We start from the raw sequence: 20,270 nt of genomic DNA on the forward strand, positions 1-20,270 counted from the left end.
GGCGGTTAAGGACCTACTCGCCCAAGGAGTGGTTGTCCCGGTTCCACGGCGGGCAAGGTTTCTGGGTTTTTACTCCAATCTGTTCACAGTGCCCAGAATGGAGGGCAAAGTGCTTTCGATTTTGGACTTGAAGTTCCCGAACCGCTTTGTGCGGGTTCAGAAGTTCCGGATGGAGTCCCTCCGGTCAGTGGTGGCATCCCTGAGTCCAGGGGACTTCCTTGCCTCCATCGATCTCAAGGATGCGTATCTACACGTCCCTATCTACGAGGGTCACCAGAGGCACCTCCGCTTCGCAATCGCGGAGGAGCATTATCAGTTCGTGGCGTTGCCTTTCGGCCTCGCTTCGGCTCCAAGGGTATTCACCAAGGTGTTGGCTCCTGTTCTAGCCCCGTTAAGGGTGCAGGGAATTGCAATCCTTGGTTATCTGGATGATCTCCTGTTAAGGTCGAGTTCAAGTGCCACCCTGCTGCGCAATCTGGCGATCACGAGCCAGACGCTCCAGGATTTTGGGTGGACCATCAATTTTCAGAAGTCGACTTTGTCGCCTTCAGTTCGTCTCACTACCTGGGGATGATTCTGGACTCCGCCCAGGCGAAGGTCTTTCTTCCAGAGTACAAGCTCCGGATCCTGCAGGACGAGGTCAGGTCCCTCAGGGACAACGAGCTCTCCTCGCTCCGGACCTGCATGCAGTCCCTGGGCCTGATGTATCGGCTTTCGAGATGATCCCATTTGCACAGTTTCACGCGAGATCTCTGCAAGCGGAGATTCTGGTCCAGTGGGACAGACGTCCTCAGTCCCTGGAAAGGACGATTTCCTTGAGCCCCCGAGTGAGATCGGATCTCTTGTGGTGGCTCCAGTCTCCGGCTCTGACGGGAGGCAAGCCCTTCTGGCCGTTGCAATGGACTGTGGTTACCATGGACGCCAGCTTGTCGGGCTGGGGTGGAGTTCTGGGCAAGTTTTGTGCCCAGGGCACTTGGTCGGAGGAGGAATCCTCCCTGCCGATCAATGTCTTGGAACTGCGGGCACTCCGGCTCTGTTTGCTCCGTTGGTCGGCTCGGCTTCAGGGCTGCCCTGTGCGTGTTCAGACGGACAACGCAATGGCGGTGGTCTACATCAATCACCAAGGAAGTAGCGGAGATTCTGTCCTGGGCCAAGAGCCAGGTCCCGGCGATTTCGGCGGTTCACATTCCAGGTGTGGAGAACTGGCAGGCGGACGATCTGAGTCGCCAGACCCTGGACCAAGGGGAATGGTCCCTACACCCGGAAGTGTTTCCGATGCTGTGTGCGCGGTGGGGATCCCCGGATGTGGATCTGTTTGCGTCTCGGCTCAACAACAAGGTGGAAAGATTCGTGGCTCGCACGCGCGACCCTCTGGCAGATGCGTCGGTGGTGCCCTGGTATCGGTATCGCCTGATTTACGCATTTCCTCCGATTCAGTTGTTGTCCAGGTTCCTCCACAGGTTGGTCTCGGAACCGAGGTTAGTGATTCTTGTGGCTCCAGACTGGCCGCGTCTGTCTTGGTACGCGGACATCATGCAAATGGTGGTAGAGCCCCCCTGGCGGCTTCCGCTTCGAGACGATCTTCTGTCTCAAGGGCCGATCTTCCATCCTGCTTTACAGTCTGTGGCTTTGACGGCGTGGCTGCTGAAAGCCAGGTCTTAAGAGACAGCGGTCTCTCGTCTGCGATTATTCCTACCTTGCTCAAGGCCAGGAAGGCTTCCTCGGTAAGCTTTATCGTACCTGGAAGGCTTATCGCCTGGTGTGAGTTTCAGGGGTTCCATCCCCGCTCCTTTTCGGTGGCGAGGGTGTTGGCTTTCCTGCAAACCGGTGTGGATCAACGTCTTGTGCTGACCACGATTAAAGGCCAGTTGTCAGCACTGTTCATTCTGTTTCAGTGCCTCCTGGCGTAAAATTCTTTGATTCGCACTTTTGTTCAGGGGGTTCGCCACTTGGCTCCCCCAAGGACGACACCCTTGCTCCCTTGGAACCTAAATTCGGAAAGGGTAAGGGTACGGCTGCGTCTGCGGCTACCATTTCTAAAAGGATCAGACAGGCGATTGTGCAGGCATATTCGATTAGGGATCGGGTTCCGCCTTTCCCTGCCACAGCGCACTCTACGAGAGCGAGCGAATAGTGCGTCTTGGGCCTTTAGCCATCAGGCGTCTGTGTCTCAAGTGTGCAAAGCGGCGACCTGGTAGTCCGTGCATACCTTTACAAAGTTTCACAAACTTTATGTGGCTTTTGGCCGCAAAGTTTTGAGTGCGGCAGTGCCTTAGGGGGGAGACAGGTTAGTTTTGTGCCTGTCTCCTCCTGTTGGGGGTTATTCCTTGTTTTTTGTTCTCCTGGGTTCGCTCCTGTTAAGCTTTTTTTGTTGCCCAGTGATTCCTTTTCTGGATCGGAAAAGATTCTTTTCTCTGACCTGGGTGCTGCGTTGCCTTTTTGACGGTTACGTTTTCCCACCCCTCACATCTACACTGCTTTAGGACATCCCAGACGTGCAGATGAGGTGCAGAGGTGAGTGGGCGGCGACTGTCAGAGGACGTAAGAGAAAATAGAATTTTTGTACGAACTTACCATAAAATTATTTTCTCTGAGTCCTATGACAGTCGCCGCCCCCCACCCCTCTTTTGGGGTTCATGAATCTCTATACTGCTCGCTACCAAACTGAATTGGGAATGAAGCTAGCTGGGGGTATTGACCAGAGGGACAGCCCCCTGTATGTGTGTCTATACAAAGGTTTTGTGATTATTCTAACAAAATCTTCTGCCTAGCTTACTCCTGTGGAGAAGGCCAATACCCAGACGTGCAGATTGAGTGGTCGGCGACTGTCAGAGGACTAATTTTACAGTAAGTTCTTACAAAAATTCTATTTTTTCTCGTTTCTTTAAAACAAAATTATACATAGGATTCTATAGGCAGAATACCAAATTTGGTTTTAAAGTGCTGGAACAATAACATACAGTATTCCACCCAAGCTGTGAGATCTTTAGCTCTTTCAAAAGGAGAGACCATGTGCACATCTTAACTACTGATGATGGTGTGCCATAACAGTACAGATCAGGTTAAGTTATTTTTCAGAAAATTGCAATTGAAAATAAAAAGATAAGCATTATTTCAATTTAATTATTTTTAAAATTATTTATCTAATTATGAAATCTATAAAGCAGATGTTATCCAAAATTGGCTGCAAAACTAGAAATACACTTTAGAACGAATGGCAGCAGCCGGTAGCCGATCCCGAAAATCGGCTGGGGTGCTGACATTGCGGGCTCCCTGGACAGGTAAGTGTCTATGTATTAAAAGTCAGCAGCTGTAGTATTTGTAGCTGCTGACTTTCCCCCAGCTGGAACACCGCTTGGCTTGCTTTTATCTTTGGGTTTACTACCCACATAGTGAGATTCGCTACAGCCATGAAAGAAGAATCCTAACTGTATGGTAAAGTGGACCTTTCCCCAAAAAGCAGATGTTATCCAAAATTGGCTGCAAAACTAGAAATACACTTTAGAATGAATGGCAGCAGTCGGCAGCCGCTCGTATTGTTTATTTAATCTCTGCGTGCTGAATAGCGCTAACGTTTGCATCATATGTTGTTGTTTTTTTTTTTTTTTTGTTTTTTTTTTAAAAACATGATCTTGCTTTAAATTAACTTTCCTACATTCACATTCTGGATTTTCTTAGGCATCGGTGATCAGATTTCTCTGGTCACACTGCAAGGGGGAGGCGGAAGCAGGCCTTTTTACTTTTTATGTTTACCATTTTGATCAGGAGATGAATGGACTTGATTTCATAATAGTATTGTATGTAACATGTTCTAATAAGCATTCAGAATCTGACATTAATTTCTTTATGCCAATAGTAATAGAGAAGTCGGAGAGCCCTTCTGAGCACACATGTGCTCTGTGTGGAGGCTGGTTTGATACAAAAATTGGATTATCAAACCATGTTCGAGGTCACCTGAAAAGACTTGGGAAGAATAAATGGGATGCACACAAATCACCCATCTGTGTTCTAAATGAAATGCTGCAAAATGAAGAAAAGTATGAACAACTCCTTAAGATTCTTAACAACAGGCGCCCATTTCAAAGACCAGCCCACAGACCCTTCTCAGCACACAGGCTTTCCCGAAATGACTTTTCAAAAACCAGTGTTGCAGCTACCGAAGAACACTGCAATGGCTTAAAAAATGACACTGCATCTGAGCAAATATTACAGGAAGGGCTGTGCCCAAGTGAATGTGATGGAACAAGTCCATCTGGTGACAAAGATCAATCTACTTCATTGCCTGAATTTCTTAAAGTAAAAAGATCAGGTGAAGATAAAAACGTAGACTCTTCTCTAAAGGTCAATCAAACTGCAAGAAAGAGGTTGACGCAGAAATGCCTTCATCCTTTAAACGAAGATTGTTCATTGATGTGCAACTCACAAAAAAACATTGATCTCACCTTCCATTCGGGTAAGGAGACCTTTTATATGTTCACATTTATGTAGTCATTTGACCTTTTTTGCCACTTCTGTATAATTTAAAGCTTCGGTTTTTCTGTCGTGTAAAAAAAAAAAAAAAAAAAAATGCTGCAGGTAAGTGTAATAAAGTAAAAGTATGCATTTAGGGGATTTGGGGTTGATCAAATCTCTCAAAAGAGTAAACCAGGACTTGTGTACACCAAAACTCGCATTCCCTGTACGAAGTTTTTGTCCTAATAGTGCAGCATTAGATATCTTCAGAATGGGTAAAAATTGGTGCACTTAATGTTTTTATTAGTTGTGTCCCTGGTTGATTTATTTATTCAGTTCCAATTTCCTTGACACCTGCTGCTTCACTGAGACATAAAGTTAAGGAAATCTCCCCAATCTAACCCAGTCTTTCTCAACCTTTTCAACACAGAGGAACCCTTGAGATACATTTCTGATCTCGGAATCCCTGCTAAAAATTAAAAATCTACAACTCATGACACATTAGTGTGACAGTGGGAAGAATGCTCCTTAATTTTGTCCTCATTGTGAAGAATTACCCCCTTACAGATGGCTAAAAGGAACAATGGTGTCATTGGAAACTTATCTGAGTGTCAGAAATTGAGTGTCAGAAATTGCCCATTTCTCAAGGAACCCCTAGCAACCTCAGGAGGAACCCTAGGGTTCCAAGGAACCCCGGTTTAGAAGCCCCGTTCTAACCCTTCACGTTCCAAGAAAAAGGTTCTACCCTAAAGAGGTTGTAAACCTCCAAAAAATAAAAATGAAAAAAATAACCTGAAAGACAAGGGCCTAATGAGCTAGTATGCATGGCATACTAGCTCAATATGAAATGCTTACCTTAGAACGAAGCCCCCGCATCGGCGCTCCCACACCTCTGACACAGCCGACATGTTCACTCTTCTTCCTTTCGAGTTAGCATCCTCTGGGCATCTAATTAGCTGGAGCTGCCTTTAATGGCACAGGGCTCTGAAGGAACCGCAAGGATGGCCGTTCCTTCAGAGCGCATGCGCCACTGATGTCACTGGCTGCATGCAAAGTAAATTTCTCTTACTTCCGACAGTCGCCACCCACTCATACAGTCTTCACCAATGGGTATTGACTTCATCTCCACAGGAGTAACTAGGCATAAGACTGGTTAAAAAAACAAAGCATTTACATAGACACACCCATGGGTGCTGTCCCACTGGTCCAATACCCCCCTGCAATCAGCCATCCAAACTCAGTTTGTCTTCTGCCTAGTTAAGGAGTAAGATAGGCTTCCCTGTGCTGGGGCTACAGTCTCAGCCTTCTTCTATTTTATGATTTTATTTGCTGCAAATGTGTTTTTTCTTTGCACTACTAGCTGTTTATTTTTTCAGGGTTAGTTAGTCGGATCTTCGGATGAAGACGGCGTTTGCGGAGCTGGGAGTCGGACTGGTTGTCCTGGTTTTCCAGGACAGAGGGCCTTATGGAATCCCAGCCCGCCATCGAGCGTTTAGCAGGCTATGTGTTCACCCTGGCCTCACAAACGACCCATCCCTGTCCTCAGGAATGCAGCCTGCAAGGTGGCTACCTCGCCTGGACGCCTCATCCACGGTTCCCTGTGCGCTGCTAGCGTCCTGCGTTTTTTTGGCTGACGGCACCGCTGCCATCTGAGGGTGGACGGTTTCCCGTCGATGAGAGGCACCCCACGCCATTGAGTCCAGGTAAGTACATTCTGTGTGGGGCCTCTGTCTGGGGCTGGCAGTCCTGTGTGTCTGTTATCCACTCATGTCTGTGCGTTTTTGGGCTCCCTGATCCCGGTCCCTGCGGGGTTTTTTTCTCTGTGGGTTTGTGGGGGTCCCTCTCCTGTGTCACTTTAGGGCGCTTTTTGGAGGTACAGACACGTGTGGCGACCGCTGCGGGGTTAAACACCGCCGGTCTGCCATTTTAGGTGTGGGCAGCATGTCTGGCTTCACTGTGGGCGCTTATACAGCATTGTATGTGGTGTGTTTTGGCGCCTTGTGTGTGGCAAAACGTTCGTTCCGAGCACATGTCGGCGGCCATTTTCCTGAAGCCTCCCATTACTTTCTATAGACAACCATTTTTCCTTGGCCTGCAGTCTCAGTTCAGTCTCTTGCAGTGACATCACTTCCTCCTTCTGTTCAGAAGAGATCGGCTGCGGTGGTAACACTTGTGGGGGGTCTGTCTGCTGTCCTTTTTTTGTGTGCAAATACTTCTGGCTATCAGTTTATCCTGCTCAGGGGTCTGTTTGTCACAGTCCTGTAGCGGTGTGCTGCGGGGGTCCGCGGCGCGCTTAAAGGGCCAGTACATTTAAAAAAAAATCTCAGGACAGCAAATTTCCCACAGCCTTAGTGGGGGATTCAGGTTCCTCTGAATCTTCTGCTCTGTCTACTTTGTCTGCTGCAGTGGCGACTTTGGTGTCCAAAGTGGATATTCTGATGACTGAACGTGCTGTCAGAAAAAGACCTCATTTTTCCTTGTCTTCTGATTCTGAATCGGATATGGTTGCCGTAGGAGGCGTGCCCCTTGAAGTGTCTCGCTCTTCTCTGTCTGAGGGAGAGGCGAAGGTTGCAGGGGTGGATGATTCCCCCCCTTGGACGGTGAAGGACCGCGCAGCTATGGATGCGCTAATTCTTGCCATCAAGGAAACACTACATTTAGAGGATGAGCCCAATCCTCCGGGCATTGTGTCCTGTTTTGGAACACACAGGACCCACAAGGCGGCGCAGGTGTTCCCTTGCCCCGCTGAGTTTCACGCTACTGTGAATGATCAATGGCGTCATTTAAAACCCACCTTTGTGGTGCCTAAGAGGTTTCAACTCCTTTATCCCTTTGCGTCTCCTACGAATTCGCGCTGGTGTATGGCCCCTCTGGTGGATCACACTGTGGCCACTCTGGTACCCGCCGAAGATTCTCCGGTGTTTAGGGATCCTACGGATAGGAGGATGGAATCCCTTGCCCGCCATGCCTACATGGTGGCGGGTTCCCTGCTAAAGCCTATTTTCGCCTCTGTCTCTGTCAGGCTGTGGCGGATTGGACCAAGGTGCTAAGACGCACCCTCGTGGCTGATTCTGCTCCCCCTTCTACCGTGGCGATGGTGGACCAGATCTATCAAGGAGTCATGTATTTGTGCGATGCGGCCTTGAATGAGGCCCCATTAGCTGCGTGACTTTCCAGTGTCGCGGTGATTAACCGTCGCCTGATATGGTTGAAAAGCTGGTCGGCTGACCAGATTTCAAGGAAAACGGTGGCTGACATCCCCTATGCGGGGTCTCGCCTGCTTGGGGAATCCTTGGATGAATTGGCAAAAGGGGTCACTGGGGGCAAGAGCACTCTGCTGCCCCAGAATCCTAAGGGCAATTTTTTCCGCGGTAAGCGGGCCCCTCCTTTAAACCAAATCAGAGGTCCTTTCGTGCCTTCAAGGCACAGTACAAGGGGAAACCCTTCAAGGGCCAGGGTGGCCAGAGAAAGCCCTGGGTGGGCAAACCTAAATCCGGCCAAGCTGGTGCAGCAGCCCAGTCCGCCTCTGCCTGAAGGGACGCCCTCTCCCGTTTCAGGGGTGGGGGGACATTTGCGTGGTTTCCTCCAACCTTGCCTGCTCCGAATTCCGGACAGGTAGGTTCAGGAAATCATTCGATCAGGTTACAAGATCAAATTCCTTTCGCGGCCGGCGGACAGATTCTTTCCCTCAAATCTTCATTTGACCCCAGAGCGGTTACAGGACCTGCATCAGGCGGTGCATGATCTCCTCGCCCAGGGGGTGATTGTCCCGTTGCCTCATCGGGACAGGTTTCGGGGGTTTTACTCAAATCTGTTCACTGTGCCCAGAAAGGAGGGCAAGGTGCGTCCTATTCTGGACTTAAAAGCTCTGGACCGCTTTGTACGTGTTCGGAAGTTCCGCATGGAATCGCTTCGATCGGTGGTAGCCTCCCTGAGTCCAGGCGAATTCCTGGCCTCTATTGACCTGAAGGATGCTTATCTACACATCCCCATTTTTGAGGGTCATCAGAGGTACCTCCGATTCGCTATCGCGGAGGATCATTATCAGTTTGTGGCGTTACCTTTTCGGTCTCGCTTTGGCTCCAAGGGTGTTTACCAAAGTGCTGGCTCCCGTTCTGGGCCTGTTACCGGCACAGGGCATTGCGGTCTTGGGATATCTGGACGATCTCCTGTTAAGATCGAGTGCAAGCCAGAGCCTGCTGCGCGATCTGTCCACTACAGTTCAGACGCTTCGGGAGTTTGGATGGACCATCAACGTGCAGAAGTCGACCTTGTCTCCTTCGGTTCGTCTCCCATATTTGGGAATGGTTCTGGACTCTGCTCAAGCGAAGGTGTTCCTGCCGGAGGACAAGCTCCGGACCCTACAGAACGAGGTCAGGGCCCTCAGGGAAAACGAATCCTCATCACTCAGGATCTGTATGCGGTCCCTGGGGTTGATGGTGTCCGCCTTCGAGGCGATACCGTTTGCACAGTTTCACACAAGGTCTCTCCAAGCAGAGATCCTGGCCAGATGGGACAGGCTCCCTCAGTCCTTGGATCTGAGAGTGTCTCTGAGTCACCAAACCAGATTTGATCTTCTGTGGTTGCTACGGTCCCTGGCTGTGGCGGACGAAAAATCCGACCGTTACTGTAGACAGTACTTACCACAGATGCCAGCCTGCCGGGCTGGGGTGGAGTCCTGGGCAACCTGTCTGCCCAGGGCACTTGGTCGGTGGAGGGATCCTCACTCCCCATAAACATATTGGAATTGAGAGTGGGCTGTGCCTGCTCCATTGGTTGGATCGTCTTCAGGGCCGCCCTGTACGGGTGCAGACGGACAATGCCACTGCAGTGGCTTACATCAATCACCAAGGGGGCACCAGGAGTGCCCGGGCGGCCCAGGAAGTGACCAGTATTCTGTCTTTGGCCAAGACTCATGTCCCGGCGATTTCGGCAGTTCACATTCCGGGTGTGGAGAACTGGCAGGCCGATTATCTGAGCCGCCAGACCCTGGACCAGGGGGAATGGTCCCTGCACCCGGAGGTGTTTCGAATGCTGTGTGCGAAATGGGGATCCCCCCAGATGTGGATCTGTACGCGTCCCGGCTAACAAGGTGGGAAGGTTCGTGGCAAGAACGCGCGATCCTATGGCAGACGCCTCGGATGCGATGGTGGTGCCTTGGCATCGGTATCGTCTTATATGTGCCTTTCCCCCGATTCAGTTGTTGTCCAGGTTCCTGCGCAGGTTGGTCTTGGAACCAAAGTTGGTGATTCTGGTGGCACCGGACTGGCCACGCCGGTCCTGGTACACGGACATCATTCAACTGGCCGTCGAGCCTCCATGGCGGCTACCGTTACGAGACAATCTGCTGTCTCAGGGACCGATCTTCCATCCTGCTTTACAGTCGCTGGCTTTAACGGCATGGCTGTTTAAAGCCAGGTCCTGAGAGACGGGGGTCTCTCTTCTGAGGTCATTCCTACTTTGCTCAAGGCTAGCAAAGACTCGTCCGGTAAGATCTATTACCGTACCTGGAAGGCCTATTTTGCCTGGTGTGAATCCAGAGGTTTCCCTCCTGGCTTCTACTCGGCGGCGAGGGTGTTGGCCTTCCTACAAACTGGTGTGGACCAGCGCCTGGCGTTGGCCACGATTAAGGGTCAGTTGTCTGCACTGGCCGTCCTTTTCCAGCGCCCATTGGCGTCTAATTTGTTGATACGCACCTTTATTCAAGGTGTGCGTCATTTGGCCCCTCCTCGGAGGACGCCTCTACCTCCTTGGGATTTTAACTTGGTTCTGTCCGTTTTGCAACGTCCTCCCTTTGAAAACATCAGGGAAATTTCTTTGCCTCTGCTGTCGAAAAAGGTTGCTTTTCTGGTGACGATCACTTCTGCACGCAGAGTGTCGGAGTTGGCGGCCTTGTCTTGCCACTCCCCTTACCTGGTGGTTCATAGGGATAAGGTGGTCTTGCGACCCAACCAATCTTTCCTTCCAAAGGTGGTTTCTGATTTTCACCTTAATGAGGACATTGTTTTGCCTTTGCTTTGTGCGAATCCTAAACATCCTAAGGAGTTTGCCTTACATTCCTTGGATGTTGTCAGGGCGGTCAGTGTTTACCTGTCGTCCACTGAATCCTTTCGGAAGTCGGATTCTCTTTTTGTCCTTCCTGAGGGACCTCTGAAGGGTATGGCTGCGTCTGCGGCGACCATTTCAAAATGGATCAGACGGACGATTGTACAGGCCTATTCGATTAGGGAATGGGTACCACCCATCCCTGTCAACGGTGAGTGCATCCTTTGCCTTCCGGCATCAGGCTTCAGTGGCCCAGGTGTGCAAGGCTGCGACTTGGTCGTCTGTGCACACCTTTTCCAAATTCTACAAACTTGATGTTCTGGCATCGGCAGATGCCTCCTTTGGCCGCAAAGTTCTGTGTGCCGCAGTGCCTTGAGGGGGACCCTAGTTTTGCGGGTCCCTGGCTGTTGGGGTTGTTTCTCCCTTGTTTATTTGCTTTCCTGGGTTGTTGCTCCAGTTGAGCTTTTCTGTTGCCCAGAGGATACCTTTCTGTTCACGTAAGGTTCCTTTCTCTGACATGGGTGCTGCGTTGCCTTTGACGGTTACGTTTCCCACCCCTCATGTCTACACTGCTTTGGGACATCCCATTGGTGAAGACTGAATGAGTGGGCGAGGACTGTTAGAGGACTCAGAGAAAACTGAATTTTTGTAAAATCTTACTGTAAAATTCCTTTCTCTGAGTCCTCTTGACAGTCGCAGCCCCCGCCCCTCTATTGGGGTTTTTTGGACTTTAACTGCTTCCTACCAAACTGAGTTGGGATGGCTGATAGCAGGGGGGTATTGGACCAGTGGGACAGCCCCCATAGGTGTGTCTATGTAAATTACTTGTTTTTAACAAGTCTTGTGCCTAGCTTGCTCCTATGGATAAGAGGTCAATACCCATTGGTGAAGACTGAATGAGTGGGCGGCGACTGTCAGAGGACTCAGAGAAAGGAATTTTACGGTAAGATTATACAAAAATTCCGTTTTCCTGCAGCGCCCCCTCTTCTTACCTAAACCCATCCGATCCAGCAATCGGCCCGAGCCCAGCGGCTCCAGACGCCATCTCTCTCCTCATTGGACAGATTGATAGCAGCAGGAGCCATTTGCTCCTGCTGCGGTCAATCAAATCCAGTGACATTGGAGCAGGGCCGAGTCCCGCTGTCTGTGTCAATGGAAACAGCAGTGGGACTCGTGAGCCCGCATGGGTGCCCCCATGGAAAGCGGCTTTCTGTGGGGGCACTCGAAGGGGAGGGCACAGAGTGGGTAAATATAACATGTTTGTTTTTTTTTTTGTTTTTTAAACAAACCTTTACAACCCCTTTAATGTGGTTGTAAACCCACTTTGTTGTCATTTACCTATAGGTAAGCCTTAATATAATATATGCACAGTTAAGGAGGTATTTACAGTGCATGCATGTAGCTTCTCAGTAACGCTTACCATTTTGACAAGTCTTTCTGTAAATCACCTCAAACAAATGCAAATACACATAACTGAAGCAACTAAACTGTATACTGTTCATAATAAACAAAAAACTTTTTAATGTACTATTTTAAAGCAAACCTTTAAAATGTAACATATGCAATCGCTACAAAGCCATTTTAGAGTTTAATTTTATTAAAAATTATCTATTCCCTTTATGTATTTAAATAAAACATTATACGAGTCCCAAGAACAGTAAAACACATCACAATGGTGGTAAACAAAAGAAGTAAAATTTAAAAAAATTGAACAGTCGCTATATAGAGAGAGAACACTTCAGAAGAACATGAAGTACCATATTGGCCTTATACCTTGTATAGCACGTGCAGGAATAAGCAGTGGAGCGTCCTTTCAATATTTGTCAATGCGTTTCACAGACAGAGCCTTTTCCTCAGAAAAGGATGGTAATACAGTATAGCAGGGCTCGACAAAACCCAGGCGCCAGGTCGCCTTTGCGACTAGAATTAGCGACCAGGCGCCTGGGGTGCCCTGCAGGAGGTGTCCTGTCCCTTTTGCGCCCCCCACCTCCCCCCCGAGTGCACGGACTTCCACGCTGTCCAAAAATTGAGGCCCCGCCTTTTCGGCCTTCTGAGATGAGAGGCTTCCAATGGGGAACTGGCGCCCTCTTGTGGTGGCCGGGAGTAATGACTGTTTCCACTGCCAATGTTCTCAATGCCTTCCCATCTCCTTCCAAAGAGGAGATGAGAGGGAAGTTTTTGCAGGCTTCATCTCCCTGTCCAGTTACATTTGCTTAAAGGTATGTGGGCAGGGAGTGTGGTTATTATTATTAATTTTATTTTTTAAATGTAAAAAATAAATTTTTTCATATATATATATATATATATATATATATATATATATATATATATATATATATATATATATATATATATATATATATATATATATATATATATATAATATAATTTTTTTTTTTAATAAGAATTGAAAAAAAAAAAAATATTTGGCAGATGGCATCGGATGGAAAGAGACACTGTTTCCATCCAATTGAGGAGAGTGGGGTTCTAGTCGTATTTGTGTAAATTTAGTGTCCGTTTTATTAAATAAAGCTTGGTTGTTAGTTAAAAAAAAAAACTGGCTCCTAACTTTTTTAGCTGGCTCCTAGATTTCAGGCAAATATGTCAAGCCCTGCAGTAAAGCAGTGGCAAGGCAGTGTAGTAAGAGCACTGTTTTTTTTTTTTTTTTCTCAGGCAGGCATAGAGGTAAGGGGAAACACGCCACAGAACAGCTGCAGAAAGACAATGACAAGTCATCATAAGTCAGGCACTCAATTACTTCTAAGGCTGCAACTAACTATTATCATAATGATTATTTGGCCGATTGTTGATTTTTGTTGAATAATCAGAAAAAATCCTCAAAGTGTGATGTTTAATTTAGTTCCGATGTAAAGTTTAAAAAAAAAAAAAAAAAAAGACAAGACTATTCTTGAATATCTATATGCAGTGGTAAATTTAAATAACCAGCTACCGTATATACTCGAGTATAAGCAGACTTTTTCCAGCATGTTTTTTTATGCTGAAAAAGCCCCCCTCGGCTTATACTCGAATCACGGTCTCGCTTAACTTTTAAAAATGGCGCCGCCCGGCGCCAACACGTCACCACGCGTGCGCCGCCTGCCTAGGAATAGCCAAACGTGTAAAGGCTTTCCCCAGCATCGGCGGCGCATGCGCTGTGACGTGTTGGCGCAGGCCGCGCTATTTTTAAATGTAAGACGCCTCACCTACAGGTAAGTGTGACTCCTCCGCAGGCTCTGCATTTCCTCATGCAGTGCTTGTGGCATGGTACAGGACATTCTTCTGTATCATGCCTGGAGCACTGCATCTCCTGTGCCATGCCTGTACTATCTCTTGTGCAATGCCTGTGCCATCTCTTGTGCCATGCCCATAGCCCTTTATCTCCTGTACCATGCTCGCAACCCCTGTTTTGTGTCTCATGGTGGTCCAGTTGGGTCCAGTAGCTGCTGCATTTCCCACCCTAGGCTTATACTCGAGTCAATAAGTTTTCCCACTTTTTTGTGGTAAAATTTAGGTGCCTTGGCTTATAATCGGGTCTGCTTATACTCTAGTATATATGGTTAGGGCACAAAATATCTTATCTACTCTGAGAATAACAGACAAAAGAGATACTATTAGAGGTTGAATCTGGTACATATCAGACTCAGGGATCCAAATTTTTATTAGAAATTTTTTTTTTTTTTTTTTTTAAAGACCTAAAATGCGGTTTTGTAGATTTTTAGACAGGATTATATTATAATATGCATGACAGATTCTCTTTTCATAGGCAGGTAGCTTGACACAAGCTACCTGCTCTCACTTATGCTAGCTATACACAAATTTATCCTTCAAAAATTTTCTTTTAAGACCCTGCATGTCTTGTTAAAGAGAACTTGTCACCAAAAAATTATCACAGGGGACTTTTTGTCTTCTATGTAATGGGGAAAAAAAAAGTTGTTAAAATAAAAAAAAAAGTAAATTTTTTAAAGTTACACCCAAGCACAGAATGTTTGGGCCTGTGCATACAAACAATGATTGTGATACACTTTGCATATAGCTATGTGTGCCATAGAGCAATATTTCTAGCACCAGGCCACCGATTATAATAGGCCGGGGAAGAGGTGGTTAAATTTCCTTTTCAGTTTCATAAGGCAGGCCATGCATTATCCATTTTTTTGAATAGCGTTTTGAAAGAAAAGTACAAATCAATTCCCCCCCATAACACAATCTGTGCTGATGGGGGAATCATTCCCACAGTGCTATTGTGTTCTACAATGAACAGTGAAGTGTTGCCGGCTACATCCGGAGGCATTGATCGTTTGGAAATAACCCGATAGGCTAGCTGTACACAAGTTGATCAATAGATCAACTTGTATACAACAGCTATCCCATATATAGATCGGCTGGCTTAAGATTTAACTGAAAACCTTAGCTTTTGTGAGATTTAAAATTGGTTGCAAAAAGTGCTTCAGGTTAGCGTTGCTTTGATCTGTGACACACTGAATCTAGTTTGTTGATCATTTGTTTAGCACAAAGATTTTTGTAAAAAAAAAACTTCAAATCATTAACTTTCATTATTGGTTTCGCATCTAGAGTAATAAACATAAGGCACTGAATAAAATGTTTTGTCTAACAGCTGTTTGGTTGTGTGTTTTTACCACCTTTTCTCCCAGCCTTCATCAGCAAACTAATTTAGTACTGCGCCTTTTTACAGTCTTATGGGTAAAACACTTTAATTACCACTTTGTTAACCAGATTTTTATTCTGTTCTGAACATTTAAATATTGTATACTAAGTAAGAAATCTCTAACTTAGCCCATGCGTGACTTTAGCCATATATTTAAATCCTTGTATTTACTTTTTTAAAGAATTGAATTTGATGAAAAATTTACCATTGTTAAAGCTGAACTTGATTCAAAATACTAAATACATAGATTCATTACATAGAAATCTGCCAAATTTCTGTACATCCAGTTCTGAGATTTAAGCCTAGTGCATCCTGGACTGAATTGTCGGGCAACATCAGCTGGTTCAGTAAAAACCAGCCAACATTCTGCTAGTTTATATGGCAGCTGGTCCGACAGAAGCCCCCTGTCGTACGTGCATCCTGGAAAACCAGCAGCTGACCAGTACAGCAGGGGAGATTGTTGTACTAACATCAAATTGTTAGTACAGCGGCTCCAACCAAAAATCTTTTTTTTTTTTTGCACAAAACAATGCATCTCTACTTATTTTGCTTGATTTTCTATATCCTAGTACCCCTTGCCCTTGTCCATATGATGTGCTGGAATGGTTCCCTGTCATAACTCGCTCACTTCTGTAGAATTATTCCCTTCACTAGAATTCACCCTTGTGGTACATGGTACCTCTTGGCATCCCTTTTTTTCTCTAGAGGGATTTCCTGACCTACAAATCAGCTGGTAATAGCTGTCTTTCCCCTGTGAAAACTAAGCTGGCCCCTTGATGCCTTTTAGGAGATGGTTACTACATCCCAGAGTTAGAATTTTGCTTTATAATGGCGCCTTTTCCTCGGTTTTTCTTTTTGTACCATTTGCACTCTGCATCCTTGACCTAACATTACTAATGGGGCCTCACGAGTGTCTGGAATGAGTACCTGCCTCTCTTCAGTGGCTTTCAGCCCCTTATGTGATAAAGTTAGTTTAATTAAATTAATTGAACAAAATGTTTTAAAACCCCACATACTGTATGAATATAGGGATGCACACCAGGTGCACCTACATACGAAGATTAAAGTTGTGCTACACATATTGGGTTTTATTGGGTTGTAACTTTAAACTCATGCCCTGTAGCATCACTTGGAGCTTTTCTCTGAAGCGTTGCACTTTTGTGTGGATGGGAAATTTTGCACATGAAGCGAGTGCTGTGGTTTAAATGCTGGTCAGCCGAGCTCCCCTGCAAAAAGCAGTTAGAACGTATGCCTTTTAAGGGTGAATGCCTCTTAGGTCATGCTGTAGATACATTTTTCCAAAAGTGGAGAGCATTCTTACCACCTCAAAAAAGTCAAAAAGTGTAACCAAGAAGGGTTAGGAAGAACTCCAGGGCGAAACACAAAACCCTAAAGAGAAGGTCTTGGAGGCCCAAGCTTGCAAGCCAGGCAACAAACCTTCCCAACGAAGGAGTTCCCGCACTTCTGCAAGGGAGGGTACACTTGGACTTTGTAACCGTATGGGCCTGAGATATCTGATGTCTGCGTTCAAAAGGTTGTGTCCAGGGGCTACAAGCTGAAGTTTTGCATCTTGCCATTTTTTTGCTTCATTATTTTCAAATGTGCTTACAGCACAGAAACGAATGCTCACTCGGGGTCATTGCCCTTGTTCTAGATCCAAGAAAGCTTTCCTGGTTACTATTCCAAACCAGTTCAGTGCCCAAGCCAAATGACGATGTGACACCCATTTGGGAAACTTGCTCATACATGGCTCGTATCTCGCCCGGTTCCTACTGAACTGGCCCAGTTTCGAAATGTCTATGGCCGACCTTAGTGGATATCGATGTCCACCTCCACACCCCTATATTTCCGCTTTATCAGCACTACCTGCACTTTGCAGTGGAGGAGAAACTTTTTCAGTTTGTGCCTCTAAGGAGTGGCCACACCTGCCTCATTCTTCCTGTCTGAGAGGAATTTTTTGACAGCATCTTGGGCCAAACATGGTAACAAAGGAGGAGGCATCTGCTGAAGAAAAATCTTCACCTGCTACAGAAATTGATCCAAAACCTAAAGAGACTATTGCTATGCGGATTAAAACTGTGCACTCTTCGCTCCTGTTTTCAGTTTGAGGCGGCCAGAGTCTGTTTGCGCTAAGGTGTCTAGTAAGCGATGAGATTTCCCCCCCCAAACCTTTCACCTGGAGGTATTTCATTGAAAGTTTATTTTTAAAATGGGCAGTTCCATGGAAGATCCAGCCCTTTTACCCTAAAAATACCTTCATGGCCCCTGTGGAGGATAATCCTATGTTTAAAGATTTGGTGGATAAGATGTTTAGGGGCCCTCCATAAAGTGGATGTAAAACCCCATTAATTCAACTTGACCTGGGCACATGTATCTGTAGTGTTTACTTATCTTTCTACAAAGCCCTAAGTTCTGTGTCTTTCTGCTGCTCTGTTATCAGCATATCTTCTGACAAGTTCTCTGACACGGGAGATAAAAGCAGCTGGAAATGTATCTCGGGGTAGGTGCATAGAGAGTAACAGAGAGCTGGCCAATTCACCGCTCTAAATGTTTCTTCTTTCCTATACCTCCTATATGGGGGGGGGGGGGGAGAGCGAAAGAGTGTGCCTTTCCGCCAATCGGCTGTCACACAGTGTATGCCAAGAATCCACACCCAGTACTTGATCGGGAAGAAAAAATTCTAACACGATATTTACTTTCTAAACAGTGTAGAAAGTTGAAGACAGCAGATATACAAATAAAACTTAAAGATTTTTTTCATCTTTGTGTATCATCTGAGGCTGTTCACTTCACTGGGTATATAAGCAGGTTTACGTCCACTTTAAGGCTATCTCTGCTCTGGCAGACCCTGCCATGCAACCTACAGTTGTTTCTATGGCAGTTTATCAAACCGTTACTGTCAGGACTAAGCTCCATCCTTATTGCTTTCTCTGTCCATTGTCAACTGGAATTTACTGTCCCCTTCCAGAAGATAATGTCTCCACCTGTACTTCAGAGGTTATGAAGGGTTCCTCTTTTCCCTTTCCAATGAAGATATGGCCTTCCAAACCAGCCAAGAATGAAGCTAATGCCTCTGCCGCCTTCTGCGTCACTGTGGACAGATCTTCTTTGTGCTGTTCCAACAGTTTTTGAGCCAGAAAGTGATTACTACTGCACCACTAAGAGAATGCTTTCAAGGGTTCTATTGGAACCACTTTACAATCCCAAAACTGAATTGAGCATTTCGGGCCTTTCTAGATCGGAAGGCACTGAACTTTTTTTTAATGGGTTCACAAGTTTTGTATAGTAAATGCTAAATTTGTAAATGCCTCCATCCTTTTGGGGGATTTTCTGGTTTCAATAGACTTCCACCCAGAACGACGAAGGTCCTGCCCGGCTGTCATTTGACTATAGGACAGGAGGGAACTAGTTAAAATTGCATGAAATGGCAACAAAATTTGGAACCCTATATTTTCCAGAGGTGACCCTTTTTAAAGCCCCTAAAGGTCATAACTTTAGAGTTGACTGTAAAGAATTGGTCTGGAATTATTGCTCTCACTGTTGGGCGTTTTCAAGAGCTAGTGTGAAACTTTAATCTTTTTTTACACTTATTAAAAAGATATTTTTCACTAAAATTTATTTTCCATCACACTTTTTTTTGACAGATTCTCTTTATTGAATTAGGTGTCTCAAATGAAGCTAAAAGATCAGAGATCATACTCTAGTAGCTTCTTCCCTGGCCATAGCGGCTGAGAAAAGTCACTTTTTTTAAATGTTGCTTCCAGATCATTAGTATGGGGAGAGTAGCACCCACCATGCCAGTCCTGGGTTTGCTGATGGGCGCAGCGATGTGTGCACGGAGGGCTGTTATTGGAGGGGGAGGGCAAGACTTGTAGAGGCTTGTGAAAGCAATAGAGCAGCTGTACTGCTGCCAGTGTGTATGCCACCACCACCATTTAGCTCACAGAAGAGGTGGTAAAGAGGTTAAGCGTTTGTTCTACATGGTGGATGTTCAGACCTCCTCTGATGTCAGGTTTGGGTGTAAGGTGCTACAAGTTTATCATTGAGTATATTGAGCCCTCCTTGACCAGTTTATGTGGGCCTGCTGCAGCTGTTTGCTCTGTTGCACACCCCTCAGTTTGACTGCTTTTGGATGTCCAAGTCATAATTTGAAGGGCTAGTTCACCTTTACCAAAAAACTGCTGTAGGAAGTCTGTAGATTAAAAAAAAAAACTGCAGCTTTGACTAATTTTGAATACCTTTTGCTATAGGTATAGGCCATTTACGTACTTCATAAAGCCTAATTGGAAAGCTCCAAGAAAATTCCTAGGATGTTGTCAATGGAGACCCAGCTATTAGTCAAAGCATATGTGAGGGTTTGAATATGAGAAAGAGCTAACTCTTGTGATGGTGAAAGTGACCAGTATAAGTGCGCCTCTTAGCAATGTCCTAGCAACATCTTGGGAGTTTTCCAGTCATGCTTTGAGGTATGTAACCACATAAGCCCCGGAAAATTTTACCCCCTTCCTGACCAGGGTTTTTTTTTTTTTTTTTTTACTGCGTGACATTAACGGACAATTGCGCGGTCGTGCGACGCTGTACCTAAACGAATTTGATGTCCCTTTTTTTCCCCACAAACAGAGCTTTCTTTTGATGGTATTTGATCACCTGTGCGATTTTTACTTTTTGCGCTATAAACAAAAAAAGAGCGTAAGTTTTGCAAAAACAATATTTTTCACATTTTTTTTTATATGAAATTCCCCCCAAAAAAATGTAAAAATCAAAATTTTTTAACATTTTTGGCCAATTTGTTTTCTGCTACATAATTTTGGTAAAAAAAAATCGCAAAAAGCGTATTTTGATTGGTTTGCGCAAAAGTTATTGCGTTTACTAACTAAGGGAAAGATTTTTGTAATTTTTGTTGTTTTTTTTTTTTAACGCGTAATGGCGGCGATCTGCGATTTTTTTTTTTTTGATTTTTTTTTTTTTTTTTTTTTTTTTTTTTTTTTTTTTACACTTTTGGGGTTACCAGTGACATTACTGCAGTAATCAGTGCTATACATATGCACTGTTACTGCAAAATGACACTGGCAGGGAAGGGGTTAACTTTATTGGGGAAGGAGAGGTTAAG

The 20,270-nt window shown here is 45.8% G+C and overlaps 1 protein-coding gene across 1 annotated transcript in view; it reads left to right on the forward strand.

Annotated features, from left to right (window-relative positions):
• The window catches only part of ZNF644 (zinc finger protein 644), a 49,513-nt gene that overhangs the window by 9,434 nt on the left and 19,809 nt on the right, over positions 1-20,270 (forward strand). The window contains exon 2 of the mRNA XM_082266016.1: positions 3,857-4,453. Coding sequence (XP_082122142.1) covers positions 3,857-4,453 — 597 coding nt within the window. The remainder of the gene's footprint in view (positions 1-3,856; positions 4,454-20,270) is intronic.

This window comes from Pelophylax lessonae (genome assembly GCF_965119305.1).
Source record: "Pelophylax lessonae genome assembly, chromosome: 8".
Lineage (NCBI taxonomy): Eukaryota > Metazoa > Chordata > Amphibia > Anura > Ranidae > Pelophylax > Pelophylax lessonae.